The sequence below is a fragment of the Nannospalax galili genome, unplaced genomic scaffold, assembly GCF_000622305.1.
Source record: "Nannospalax galili isolate Female #2095 unplaced genomic scaffold, S.galili_v1.0 scaffold302, whole genome shotgun sequence".
Taxonomy (NCBI): domain Eukaryota; kingdom Metazoa; phylum Chordata; class Mammalia; order Rodentia; family Spalacidae; genus Nannospalax; species Nannospalax galili.
In genome coordinates, this window is record NW_008350120.1 from 2,101,391 (window position 1) to 2,115,007 (window position 13,617).

General features: G+C 46.3%; 1 protein-coding gene across 2 annotated transcripts in view; it reads right to left on the reverse strand.

The window, feature by feature from the left end:
- The window catches only part of Xrcc2 (X-ray repair cross complementing 2), a 16,360-nt gene extending 3,678 nt beyond the window's left edge, over positions 1 to 12,682 (reverse strand). Inside the window, exons 1-2 of one of the 2 annotated variants that reach the window (XM_008847254.3) lie at positions 12,528 to 12,682; positions 6,385 to 6,466 (exon numbers count right to left, since the gene is read on the reverse strand). In XM_008847254.3, the coding sequence (XP_008845476.1) occupies positions 6,385 to 6,466; positions 12,528 to 12,566 (121 nt within the window). In that variant the 5' untranslated portion in view covers positions 12,567 to 12,682. Of the gene's footprint in view, positions 1 to 6,363; positions 6,467 to 12,527 lie in introns of both variants that reach the window. The other variant, XM_029570506.1, reaches the window with a different exon arrangement.
- Between the last annotated feature and the right edge of the window lie 935 nt (positions 12,683 to 13,617).

Consider the following 13,617-nt stretch of genomic DNA (forward strand, 5'->3'; position numbering starts at 1 on the left):
ATCAGTAGTACTTTCATGAAGCTGGAGGAACAAATGAAGATAATTTAAGAAATGAAACAATTTGTAGGTGGAAAGGGGAAAATTCTATAGGAAAAGAAAAGTAACCATGAGATGTCTCTAGACCAGGGAAATAATGGAACCTTTGCTAAGGGTTTCCTTGAAGGGGGTGGATTGGAACCACCCAGCATGGCTCACTTTTCAATACCTGAAAGGTCTTGGAGGACTCACAAGGTTCTGAAGACTGTATCTTAGGAAATGCTGGTGTATCAAGTCCTTAGTCTCTTGTTTGGCATGAAGCAATGAAGGTTCAATCCTTAATTGAGAGTAATTCGGGGGTCACATGACATTGTTACAGCTGAACAGCAAACAGGCAGGTACAGAGAAGCCATTCAAACAAGTTTTGAATGTTTTCACTATAGCCCCAACTCAAGTCCCTCCAGTTCATGAGGAATTCAGATCAGTTTTGCTGATCTTATAAACTGTTTGTTCCTTAACATAAAATAAAAATCATGTTCAAACAGCATAAGAAGGGTCAGTCCTTTACATTTGAAGTTACTATCTTGTATGTTTGTGAATTGTTACCAAAAACTAGCACCCTTGTCTAGCCAAAGTGCTGAATATGACAATTTAAAGTAAATAAATAAATAAATTATAGATAAATAAATAGAACCCCTACAGTTTGGCACTTGAAAAAACTGAACTAACTGAAAATCTGGAGCGTTTGGCCCCGACAGTTACTCTTAGACAGATGCTGTGGTGAGTCAGGGCTAACAGACTGTCAGGAAGAGTTATGAATCCCAAAAAGAAGAGAAGCCAAAACACCCATCTTGTACTAGTTGCGCTATGCGGCAAATCTAGTGGATTTGCGGATTACAATTTACAGTGCTGAGCAAGTCTGAACTGGCGCACCAAACAGCAACCATCAGAGTTGCATGTTTCCGCTTTGACCCTGAGAATCCCACTGCAGCAATGGAACCCGCCTGAACAGCTAGCTGCTCACTAACAGTCCTTCTCATCCAGCCTTAGCTGGGCTGCGATTCCACATTCTGTCCCGTTTTACAGCTACTGTATGGCAGTTTTAAGTAAACTTTCGGTTAGTGACTGTGCTGGACAGCTTTAGTGTCAACTTGACACACCTGTGTTGAGGGAGCCTCATTTGGGGAATTGCCTCCATTGGACTGGCCTGTGGCCATGTCTGTGGGTCATTTTCTTGATTGTTGAGTAATGTGGGAAGGCCCAGTCCACTGTGGGTGGTGCCACCCCTGGGCATGTGGGCCCGTGTTGGATAAGAAAGCAGGTTGAGCAGGGGCCAGGGGAGCAAGCCAGTAAGCAGCATTCCTCCATGGCCTGTGCTTCAGCTCCTGCTTCCAGGTTCCTGCCCTGAGTTCCTACCTTGGGCTCCCTGATGAACTGCGACTTGGGAGATGTAAACTGAATAAACCCTTTCCTCCCCAAGTTGGTGCTGGTCAGAGTGTTTTGTCACAGCAGTGAAGAAACAAACCAGGACAGTGACTAAACCCAATGGTGCTTTTTAGTCTACAATATTCTGATGGAGCTGTGCTACAAACCCTTGCCATGGCACGCTGCTGATTTCTTGGGGGGAGGCTATGGGAGGGTGCCATTTGGGATGCGGGTATAAAGGTAAGATTGTTTGTGATGTTCTGTATGAAATACACACACACAAAAATCAATGAATAAAAAAAAGAGTTATATTTAAAAAAAAAAAGCATCTGAAATCATTGCTTTCCTACGGAGAGCACAGGGATAGCTCAGCTTCCAGATGTGCTGTCGCGGTCATGCCAGAGTCCTTCCAAATCAACGGAAGGACAGTACACACCAACTCAAACCCAGTGAGGAGAAAACCAGCACAGGCAAGTGTAAGCAAGCACCCAGGTAAGCAGGAGAGTAGACTGCTGTATGTCTGTAACTCATCTCTGATAACTGACTAAGCAGATTTGCCCATTTGGAGCTGCTGAATTTGCGCCCTGGGGAGGAGGGCCAGGTGGACAATCAACGAAGTTTCCTTTCTGTGCAGGTGGACTAGTAGCTCCACCTCCATTTCATCCAACAATAAACTCCATTAGCAGCTCCATGCACCAAGGAGAGTGCTAGACAGATGCTTACAGTAAGTCCTTGTTGAAATGCCCACGTTCAAAAAGGAAGGCAACAAGCAATCGCCCCCAAAGCCGGCACGACAGCGTACACTCGTAATTCCAACACTCCTCTCCTGGTGCAGAGGACCAGGAGTTCAAGGTCAACCCTGGCTGCATAGTAAGTCTGAGGATAGTTTAGGGTGCATGGCACCCACTCTCAAGCAGAAAAACCACTAATCCCTAAAACCCACAACCCCCTAAAACCTGTAACTATTAACTCTAAGTCATTCAGGGATAACATTGTGTTAATGGGCACAGAATGCATGCAGAGAACAGCAATCAGTGCACAGTTGGGCGAATACTAAGAAGGCCTCTGTAGCAGTAAAGCTTTAATAAGCTCTTTAAATTAATGTATTATTAATCCAAAACTAGACTGACAGAAATTAAGATGTTAACTGTAGGGAGTTGGAGAGATGGCTCAGTGGTTAACAGTACTGGATGCTCTTGCAGAGGACCTAGGTTCAGTTCCCAGCACTCACACGGAGGCTAACTACTATTCATCACTCCAGTTCCAGGGGATCCGACACCCTCTTCTGGTCTCCGTGAGCACTTCATGCCTGGGTGCATTTACATACACGCAGGGAAAACATGTGTACACATAAAAATAAATGTTAATTGTAATCCCAAAATAATGACTAGGAAAGACAGCTTTAAAAAAAAGTGGTAAGAACATCCACATCCAGAGCCATCCTTAATGTACCAGAACACATCCATTTAAAACGGTAAAGGAGAGGAGAAGCAGAGAAACAGAAGAGGTGTTCAACGCAACAGAGCAAGATGGTCACTGTGTCATTGGTAGTCACACTAACCTGACGAGTCAACAGAAGAGACGGACAGGCAGAACAGAAGCAATAGCTGTGCGACAGGGACACTTTACAAACCACAGGGCAAACAGGGTGGGCAGGCAAGAGGCTTCATAAAGAGCAGCCAAAAGTTTTATTATTATTATTATTATTATTATTATTATTATTATTTGTGCTTTCTTGAGATAGGTGTTAAACAGCCAGGTGGTCTTGAACTGTGACACCAAAGCTGGCCTTGAACTCCTGATACTCCTACCTCAGTCTCCTGAGCACTAGGATTAGAGGCATGCACTGCCATTCCAGATCCACAGAAGAAGCCTGACATTGCCAGAATGGTATCAGACTTGATAAAATATATCACCAGAGATAAAGGGGCTGTGTGTAGGCTAAGAATACATGGCAAAAGCTGGAGGTGTTGGCTACTTACAGCCCCAGAATCCAGGGTGCTGAGGCAGGAGGACTGCCACAAATTCAAGGCCAGCCTGCGATAAAACTGCACAGTAACTGGCTAAGCACAGAGTTCAGTAGTGTTAAGTTTATTTCCACATTGTCGTGAAAGAGAAACCTGTCACTTACAGTCACTAAAGCACTTACAGTACCCAGGACACTGTATCCGCTGTGCTCGCTACCCAGGACACTGTATCCGCTGTGCTCGCTACCCAGGGCGCTGTATCCGCTGTGCTCACTATAGCACTCCCTCACCCCGGCAGGCAGAATCCCATGGTCTCTTTCTCTGTTCAGCTTATTTCACCTGCATAATGTTCAAGTTTTTATTTTCAATTATTTTTTTGTGTGAGGGTCTATGCACATGAGGGCAGGTCCCAGAGGTATGAGATATCTCTGGGGTTTGAGTTACAGGCAGTTGTGAGTTGCATGATATGGGTCCTGGGAAAAAACCTCTCTTAACCACCAAGTGATCTCTCCAGCACTAGTTTTCAAGTTTTATCCATGTTATACCAATAAACAGGTGTATGTATACACCACTTAAATTGTTTTTGTTTTTGAAGAAAAGTCTCGCTGTAGCTAGCCTCAAACCTGTGGTAATCCCCCACCTTTCCCTCTCAGGCGCTGGGACCCAGACATAGTCACCACTTTTTGTTACCCACTTAATGACTGATGATTTGGGTTGTTTCTACCTCATGCCTCCTTCCAGACGCTGGGTCTTGTATTAATTTTCTAAGGACACTCTCCTGCCAAAACGTAGTATTTTAAACATGTCCTCTTAACGCGTGTGAGGTGTAAAGAACACACAAAGCACAAGCTGGTAGAACTGAGGGAGAACTAGACACCTCGCCAAGAGCCAGAGACGGCAATACTTTACACCCGTAGGACAGCAGACAGAGGAGCTCCACAGGGAGCGGACTTCAGCACGAAAACCTGGCTGGAACTCGGAGACCAACGGAGTACTTGAACAGACAGAACACACGGCTTTCTGCAGTGTGCGTGGAGCAGTCTTTAGATTAATAAACTGCTCTGCCATGACACAAGCCTCAGTAAATTAAAAAGAAAATGTACTTCTAATCAGAAGAAAAAAAAAAACCCACCACTGGCAAGCTGTTAAATTTCTAAATTTGTTTCCTTTTGAGGCAGAATCTTGCTATGTAGAACAGGCTGGCCCAAGGCTCATGACCCTCCTGTTTCTGTCTCCTGAATGCTGGGATCACCAGCACACAGCAGTATGCCTGGCTACAAATCTTCCTGATCTTGGACTAGGTAATAAGGTTTCTCAGACACCACATCAAAACAGGAGCAATCAGAGGGAAAATAGGCCAATCAGACTTCACTAAAATCAGTAACTTTTATGCTTCAATGGATGCCATCAACACGGGCCACTGCAGCAGAATGGACATTCACAACCTTACATGTTTGACAAGGATCTTCTATCTAAAGTAAAGAGGACAGATGAAGTGTATCTCTGTGTATAACACCACCCTGATCTACATAGTGAGTTGTAGGCCATCCAGGGCTACACAGTGAGACCCTATCTCACCCCTCCAAAAGCCAACCCCCAAATAAAATACATAAGACTCTTACAACTCAAAACTAAAAAGGCAACCTGAATTTTTAAATTAGCAAAGTTCTGACACTGGTGAGCCTCTCTGCACGGGCTCACTGATGGTCTCTTCTTAGAAGTATCAGCCACTAGGAAAAGAGAGAGTCAACGACAAGACACCACTGCAAACTGACTGGGGTGGCCGTGAGCACAGACACACTGGCAGTTATTCCCAGGATGTGGGGAACTGGAACGGACACTTCCCTGCTGGCTGTAAGTCAAATGTGACACTACTCCAGAAATCACTCTGGCTGTTTCTCAAAGAATTAAACAGCATAGTTGCCTTATAACCTAGTAATCTCCCTCCTAGGTATTAGCAACGGGAACCAAAAGCGTCTATGCATGGAAAAACTTTACAGGAATAACCATGGCGGCAGGATTCATAACACTCCAAAATATGGCAATAATCTAGATGCCCTTCAAGTGATGAACAGATAGAATGAGGTGCATTCACACAGCGAAGAATTATTCTGAGATAAAATAGGCTACTGACACACTACAACACTGAAAGAAGCCAGGCATAAGTCCACTCGTGACACAGTTTCATGAGACTCACAGAAAGATCTCAGCTGCCCAGGGCTGAGAACAGGGTTGACCACTGATATGGATAGATTTCTTAGTGGGTGTGATAATGTTCTGGTCTCAGTTTTGGTGATGATTATACAACTGTGACTATATCAAAAATAACTGAGTTATAACACTTAAATTTTACAAAACTGGTACATTAAGAGAAACTAAAAACCTAAGTACCAACCTCTCTGTAAGTTTCCCCGGTATAGAGTAAGTAGGAGCCTATTTTTCTTGCTGGAGAAGTTATAACAAAACAAGTGGAAACCTAAGGTGCTCTTTTCCCCCAAAAATTTATTTTTATTTTATGTAGGAGTGTTTTGCCTGCATGTTATGGAAGTGTACCTGTGTCATGCAATACCCAAGGAGGCCAGAGAGTACAGGGTGTTGAATTCCCTGGAACTGGATTTACAGACTATTAGCTGCCATGTGGGTGTTGCAAACTGAACCCAGGTCCTCTGCAAGAGCAGCCAGTGCTCTTAACTGCTGAGCCATTTCTCCAGCACTCCTAAGGACTTCTTAGTAATTCTGCAAACTTCTAGGAGAAAGAATAAAGAGTAAGCACCACAGAGCTCTCATAAATATTGTGTGCTCGGAGAAGAGGGGCCAGTGTTCCTGCTAAGGACGACCTTAGCTGACCCAGCCGTCACTCTCTGCCCAATGTGTCTCACTTCTGGCCTCTGCTATCTCTGCTAGGGAGTAGGGTGTGTGTGTGTGTGTGTGTGTGTGTCTATGTGTGAATACATGGGGAAAAACTTGTCTGACAAACTTGATCTATGATACTTGCTTTTATTTAACATATTTTTACCATGCACTGGCAAATCTTCATCCGCAAACAGATGTGGTTCTACTTCTTTCAAGGAGCTTCTACCTTCAAGTCGTGCAAGGAGCTTAAAGGGAGAGAAGGAAAGCGCATTACTTAAAATCCTAGAAATGTATATTTACATAAATTTTCCAAAATCTGACCTCATAATTTTAAAGATTTAGAGGAAAGTATAAAAGTATGTGTGTCTATGTGCCACGTGTGTATATGTGCCCAGAGGCCAGAAGAGGGCATCAGATCCCCTGAATGTGTAATTAAAGGTAGTTGTGAACCGCTCAATGTGCATGCTGGGAACAATCCCGGGTCCTCGTCCCAGCTGTACACGCCTTAACTGCTGAGCCTTCTCTGAAGTCCCTCTCCACTTATTTTTGAAAATATTTCAGTGTTACTTGTATATCAAACACTATACAGACAGCAACTGTAGGGTACAAGGCCAAACTTCTAAGAGGAAACCTTTACTTTTGGTGTGTCCTGTGCTGACATCTGCTTTAATCGGCCCCAGTTTATGTAGGAGCAAGTTACAGTGGTCACAGATTCATCTCCTGCCCCTGCTTTCTGTGTTAAATCTGTTTGTAGATGGGCCCCAGGAACAAGATTTCAAACCAGTTTTTGTAAACATACTACTGAAGAACCAAGTATCTGGGCCGTGGTGAAGCTCAGTTACGGCAGGTGCTTAGCTGGCACAGGGCCTGGATCAGATCACTAGCACCAGATACAAACCCCAAACACCCAAATAGCCTCAGCACTCCACTGTGAAGAAGCCCAGTTTTCACTTACAAACTGAAAACAATCCTTCCATTTTACTAATATGTAAAGGAAATTCACTTTAGGCAAAATGTGCAACTGGTAACATAGGGTAGTTACGAATGCAGCTGGAGGGGTCTGGGCTCAGTCAGTAAAGTGCACTCAGTCTCACAAGCATGAAGACCTGTTTGATCCCCAACATCCATGTAAAAAGCCGGGCTGGAGCACAGAGCATGGTACACTGCTGTGGAGGCCAGCCTGCCCAGCCTGACTGCGAAGTGCCAGGTCCCAGTGAGAGACCCTGTCTCAAAAAGGAGGTGGACAGCTCCTGAAGAACAAGACCTGAGGCTGACTCTGGCCTATACATGCACGTACACGTATGTGCATCTGCACTCACACTATACACACAAGACGTGTAGAGCACAGAGTCGGAGTGGACAGGAGGGCGAGGGTATGAAGTAGCCGAACTGCTGGGTATGTGATGATCAATGTGGAGTTTGGCTTTCTCATGGGTATTCCCTAAATTCATGACTAGAGCTAGCTATGGTGGACCCCGTCTACAATCATGGAGGTTTAAGCAAGGGGACCTCAAGTTTCCAGGCTAGCCTTGGAAATACAGCAAAACCCCATCTTAAAAAAAATGATATATAATGTAAATATATAAAAATAAATAAATATATTACAATAAAATCAGAAGGCTAATTCTTTTCACATGTGAAATCAGACTCTCCAGCCACTTCCAAAATTTCATTGCCCCTCAGGGTACAGAACCAGGCTTGGCTCCTGAGTAAAGCATTTGTCTAAATTATACAGAAAGACAGCTGTTATTCCAATACTGTATGGTTACATTTCAGAGTTTCCAGGGTTATTCCTAGAAGGGCTGCTGCTTTATAATCGCTTTTTTAAAAAGCAAAGTAATTATTCTATAAGAGGAAAAGGAAAAATAAACGCATGAAAGTCAAGCAAAAATTATATATACCTGTCTAAACATTAATTTCAAAAGCAATTTATAAGGACTGAAACTTAAACTTAATAAATTAGTAATCCATTAGGTACATAATTAACATTTCATTGGGAAGGGAGCTGGGAAGATGGCTAAGTGTGTAAAGAGTGCGCTGTGCAAGCTTCAGGGTTTAGTTCCAATCCTTAGCACCTATGTGAAAATCTGGCAGGGGCAGCAGCCTGTACCAAAGCACTGGAGGGATGGAGACAGGTGGACCCTGTAGCTTGCTGGCCATCCAGCCTAACTGAATGGATGAGCTTCAAGTTCAGTGAGAGACCCTGACTCAAAATAGTAAGGTTGGCATGCTGGGCATGGGGACGCAGGCTTTTATCCCAGCACTCAGGAGCCAGATACAGGCCTGGTCTACATAGTGAGTTCCAGACCAGCTGAGCTACAGAGAAAACCTGCCTTAAAAAAAGTCGAGGGGGCTGGAGAGATGGCTCAGTGGTTAAGAACACTGACTGTTCTTGCAGAAGACCTGGGTTTGAATCCCAGCACCCACATGGCAGCTAACAACTGCCTGTAACTCCAGTCCCAGGGGATCTGACAGCCTCTTCTGTAACAACTGCCTGTAACTCCAGTCCCAGGGGATCCAACAGCCTCTTCTGACCTCCGTGGGCATTGCACGACACAGGTGCGCTTACCTACATACAGGCAATACACGCGTACACATAAAATTAAAAGATAAAAAAAATTAAAAAGTCGAAAGAGATAGAAGACCCCCAACACCAACCTCCGGCCTCCACAGCAGCATTCAAACACATAAAATCAAGTTACAGAACCCGTTTTCCTCTCCTACCGCTGGTACTGAGCCCAGGACCTTGGCCATGCTGGCAAGTGCTGTGTCACTGAGCCACACCTGGAGTCATTACAGGAACTTAAAAAATTTTTTTGTCATTTGTCTGTGGCATACACACTGAAGTTGGAGGATAGCCTGCAGAAATCAGTTCTTTCCTTCTAACCACGTGGGGTCAAACTGAGGTTGTAAGCCCTGGTGGTAAGCCTTTACCCAGCATCTTACCAGCCCCTACCCTCCTTTTTTGCCCAGGCTGGCCTTGAACTCCTGATCCTGTCACTACCTCCCAAGTGCTAACATTGCTGGTGCATGCACCATGCTGCAGCTGGCCTGGAACTCACTATGTAGACCAGGCTGGCCTGGAACTCAGAGATCCACCTGCCTCTGCTTCCCAAGTGCTGGGATGAAAGGTGTGTGCCTGGCTATGCTGTTCCCTAGTGACAAGCAGTCAAATGGAGACAGGAGCGCTGGGCTGAACCATAGGACCTTAAGCAGCTGAGGGAAGAGGCAGAGACCATCGTTCATGATGATGAAACTGTGACGAGGCAGCAAAGATGGCCGGGGCTGAGCACCACTCTAAAAATCTGTGCTCACCTAAAACCAAGTATTTCTAAGTAAATGCTATGTCTCAATATCGGCCTCTGGTAAAGAGGCCTCTCTCTTTTTTTTCCCTATGAAAACTAGTCCCAATCACCAAGCGTGTTCACCGTGTAGTGCTATGTTCCCGGTGCAGGTGCCGCCCCCCACAAGCAGGACTGGGAGGGGGCGGGACTGGGGGACTGCCAGCCTCTCACTACAAAGGAGATGCAGATTTCAGGGACTCCAACCAGGGCAGCTCATTTTCCTCAAGCCAACACTGGAGCCCGGGTCTCTGAATTTCCAAGGCCAGCATTCTTCATTTGACCTCCAGAACACATCGTTAGTGGTCACAGGGCTTCCCTGGGAGAGGATAATGGGCAGGAAAGTTTCTTGCTCTTCATTCCAGGGGGCTGCAGGGGGCGCAGAGGTGAAGTGCCTGCCCAGCAAGTGTGGGGCTATGGGTTTGATCCCTAGCACCATAAACAATAAACAAATAAATACATAAACAGCTTTTAAAAACAGTAATAGCTGCACAGCAACCAAAACTGAACACTTGCAAGTGTTTTAAAACTCAAGGCATATCATCATTTTCTTTCTTTAGTCTGTTGTGTTATGTTGCCCAGGCTACCTTCAAATACCTGCTCTTCCTGCCTCAGCCTCCTGAGGAGCTTGGATTTTAACAGATGTATGATGCGGAACACGCCATTTAATAGCTCTATGCAAATGATACTGTCCCATATCACTGACTCTTTTCTAATGAAAGTAAAATGGAGATGGATGTGGCAGCTCATGTCTGTAACTCCAGCACTGGGAGGCTGAGGCAGGAGGATCAGGAGTTCAAGGCCATCTTCAGCTACACAGCCAGAGATACATGAGACTGCCTCAAAAGGAAAAAAAAATTAAAATTAAATTTATTCAGTCAAGGTGGGGTATGCCTGTAATCCTAGCACTTGGGAGGCAGAAAACCACAACTTCAGTGTTACCCTGGGCTACATAGTGACTCTGTATCGAACTGTATTCAAATGCTTGTCTTGAAATAGAAGGTTAATATATATTTTTTCACTCTCTGCTTACAACAAATAGCATCCTTGCATCCTTAAGATCTGTTAAAACAAAGCAACATCTTTCCAACTCTGTTTTCTCTGAACCCCTGTATGAAAAGTCCTTTACTTACACCTGGGAGGAAAGCAAGCTGATTACAATGTTACTTCCACTGAATTAAGTTTTATAGTAGCTCACTGGGGGTGGGGTGGGGGGCAGCTCCTGGCTTCCTCAAAGGAGAGCCCACACAGCAGACATGGGCAAAAAAGAAACCAGCATCCAAAGACTGATAACAGGAAAAAAGGCTCAGATGCTTTTGTTAGTAAAGAGGGGAAACAGAGCACACCTCCACCCCCGCCCCCCACCTGGTTTCCTGTTTTCTGTTCCACTCAGCTCTACTGGAGCTGGGAAGCCTTGTCGCAGACCTCCAGACACTTGTATGAACTGGATTCTGTTGGTTCTGGGTGCTTGGCTTGTTCTGACAAGTCATCTGAATTTAAGCTGGATTTCAAACTACAGGGCTCACTATGTACCCCTGGCTGGCCTGGAACCTGGTATGCAGACCAGGCTGGCCTCAAACCCACAGAGATCCACCTGCCTCTACTCCTTGAGTGCTGAGAGTAAAGGCCTGTGTCACCACACCCTGCCTCAAATTATCATTTAAATAAGGTAATGGCAGCACACCCCTGTAATCCCAACACTTGGGAGGCTGAAGCTGGTGGATTTGCCTTAAGTTCAAAGCCAGCCTGGGCTACCTAGTGAGACCCTGCCTCAGAAATAAATTAGGTCATAACTGTGGCAGTCCTGGTACTAAGCAGTGACTCTACTACTCTTGTTTTTGTTTTGACAGGGTGTCCCTGAAGCCTCAGCTGGCCTTGTAACTCACTCTGCAGACGAGGCTGGTTTTGTTCTCACAGAGATCCACCTGTCTCTGCCTCCTGAGTTCTGGAATTAAGGTATGCCTGGCTGTTTTGGTTTTTTTTTCAGACAAGATCTCTCCATATAGTTCAGGCTGGCTTAAACACTCAACCCACCTGCCTCAGCTTCCCAGTGTGCTGGGATGGCACACATTCAGGACCAGCTAGGATAGCAGAGGCTCTACCCCAGGGAGGGCTGCCGAGCTGCAGGTAATGGGCCAAATCCAGGTTTCAAACGCTTTGCCAGAACACAGCCAAGCTCATTTGTCTAACCTTCAGGTCACAACAGCAGCGATGAGCAAGTGACAGGGCACATGGGCTGCACAGCCCTGCACAGAACGTCTGCTGACTCTCCCTCACCCTCACCGGCACCTCCATATTCTGCCTGAGTTCACTTCCCAACACCCCCTTAGTTCCAAAGTTACAGAACCACGGGCTATTCTAAACAAAACTGCCCCCGCCAAACCCACACCATGCAGAGCAGGTCTCTGCTCCGTCACCTCATCTTTGACAAGCCACTTCACATAGTCCTTAAAATTCAGGGGCTGGAGACGTGTAGTTCAGCTGGCAGAGTGCTTGCCTGGCATGCATGAAACCCTGGGCTCCATGCCCGGTTGTGCGTAACCAGGCATGGTGGTGCACACCTGTAATCCCTGCGTGTGGGAGGTGGAGGCAGGAGGGTCAGAAATTCAAGGTTAGGGGACTGGCTAAGGAATCTGGTCCCCTGTCTTCTGACCACTGAGGACAACTTTACTGATGTACAAATACCACCCCCCCCCGGCATGCATGCATACGTTCATGAATGCAAATACCCCCAGGCATGCATGCATGTGTGTAAATAACCCCCAGCCATGCATGCATGCAAATAAATAATAAATAAATAAATAAAAATAGTTGGTTCAGGGTTATCTTCAATAACAGCGAGTTCAAGGCCAGCACCGGCCACACAGGCCCTGCCTGAACTCCGGGATGCCTCGTCCTCCAGGAAACCTCTAGATGTCCCGGCGGCCTCCCGACCCGCTCCTCGGACTCCAGCCCCGGCTCTCACCTCGGTCCCCGATTCGGCCCTGCGGAAGTCACTGCACATCGCGCCCGGCGATCCTCAAGCTCGACTTTCCCGCCCGCCACGCCATGAACAAGCCCGAGAGGCGCAGCCAGCCAACCTGGCGTAGTGCGCATGCGCGGCCCCCACGCCCCGCCCCGACCGCGAGCATGCGCAGTAGAGATGCTGCGGCCCTCTCGATGACGTCATCCCCGCGCCGCCCTACGCTGGCTCTTCGTTTCCTTGAAGACCTTGAGTCCCTTGAAGCTTTCGTTTTCTTTTCCTCCATCGCCATTCGTTTTTATCATGCAAAGTTAGCAACATGCACTTAATGACTTTTAAAAACTATTAAATACATCCGGCGCCGGCGCGGCCTGAGATCCGGGCACGGGAGGGGGGAGGGGCTGCTCCTGGTTTTGCTGTTTTTCTTTTTTCCTCCCAAGGGCTAGAATTACTGGCGCACACAGCACCGTGCCCGGGGGTGGGTCTGGGCACCAAAGTGCATGCTGGGCAAGCATTCTATCCAGTCAGCTACTTTCCCAGACCACGTTTATCAGTTCCTGGGCGAGGGAAGTAGCGGAAGTCGAATAATTAATTGTATTACTATGGCTGTCAAGTGCCCATTCACTGGATACAGAATATTCACACGTCATGCATATATAATAAATCTGCACCTTGTATGTACAGTGTGTTCTAACGCAGTGCTATCTGTGACAGACTAGTTACCATACAGCACGTCTGTGTTCTGGGAACGGAGTCCAGGAAGCATGCCTGGATGCAGCTTATAACCTATTGTGTCGGTTACTGGAGGTCTTCTGAAATTCGCCTTCCAACAGCTGTATGTGTTGTTTACATGGCAACTGAGGTTGGCACTGTGCTAGTTTTCTTAGGTCCTCACATTCCTGTACCTGCGTAATTAAGAACTAATGATGGGGGCTGGAGAGATGGCCCAGCAGTTATGAGCACTAAGCTGTTCTTGCAGAGGACCCAGATTCGATTCCCAGCACCCACATGGTGACTAATAATCATCTGTAACTCCAGTTCCAGGAGATCGATGCCTTCTTCTGACCCCCATGGACATTGTACAACATGGATG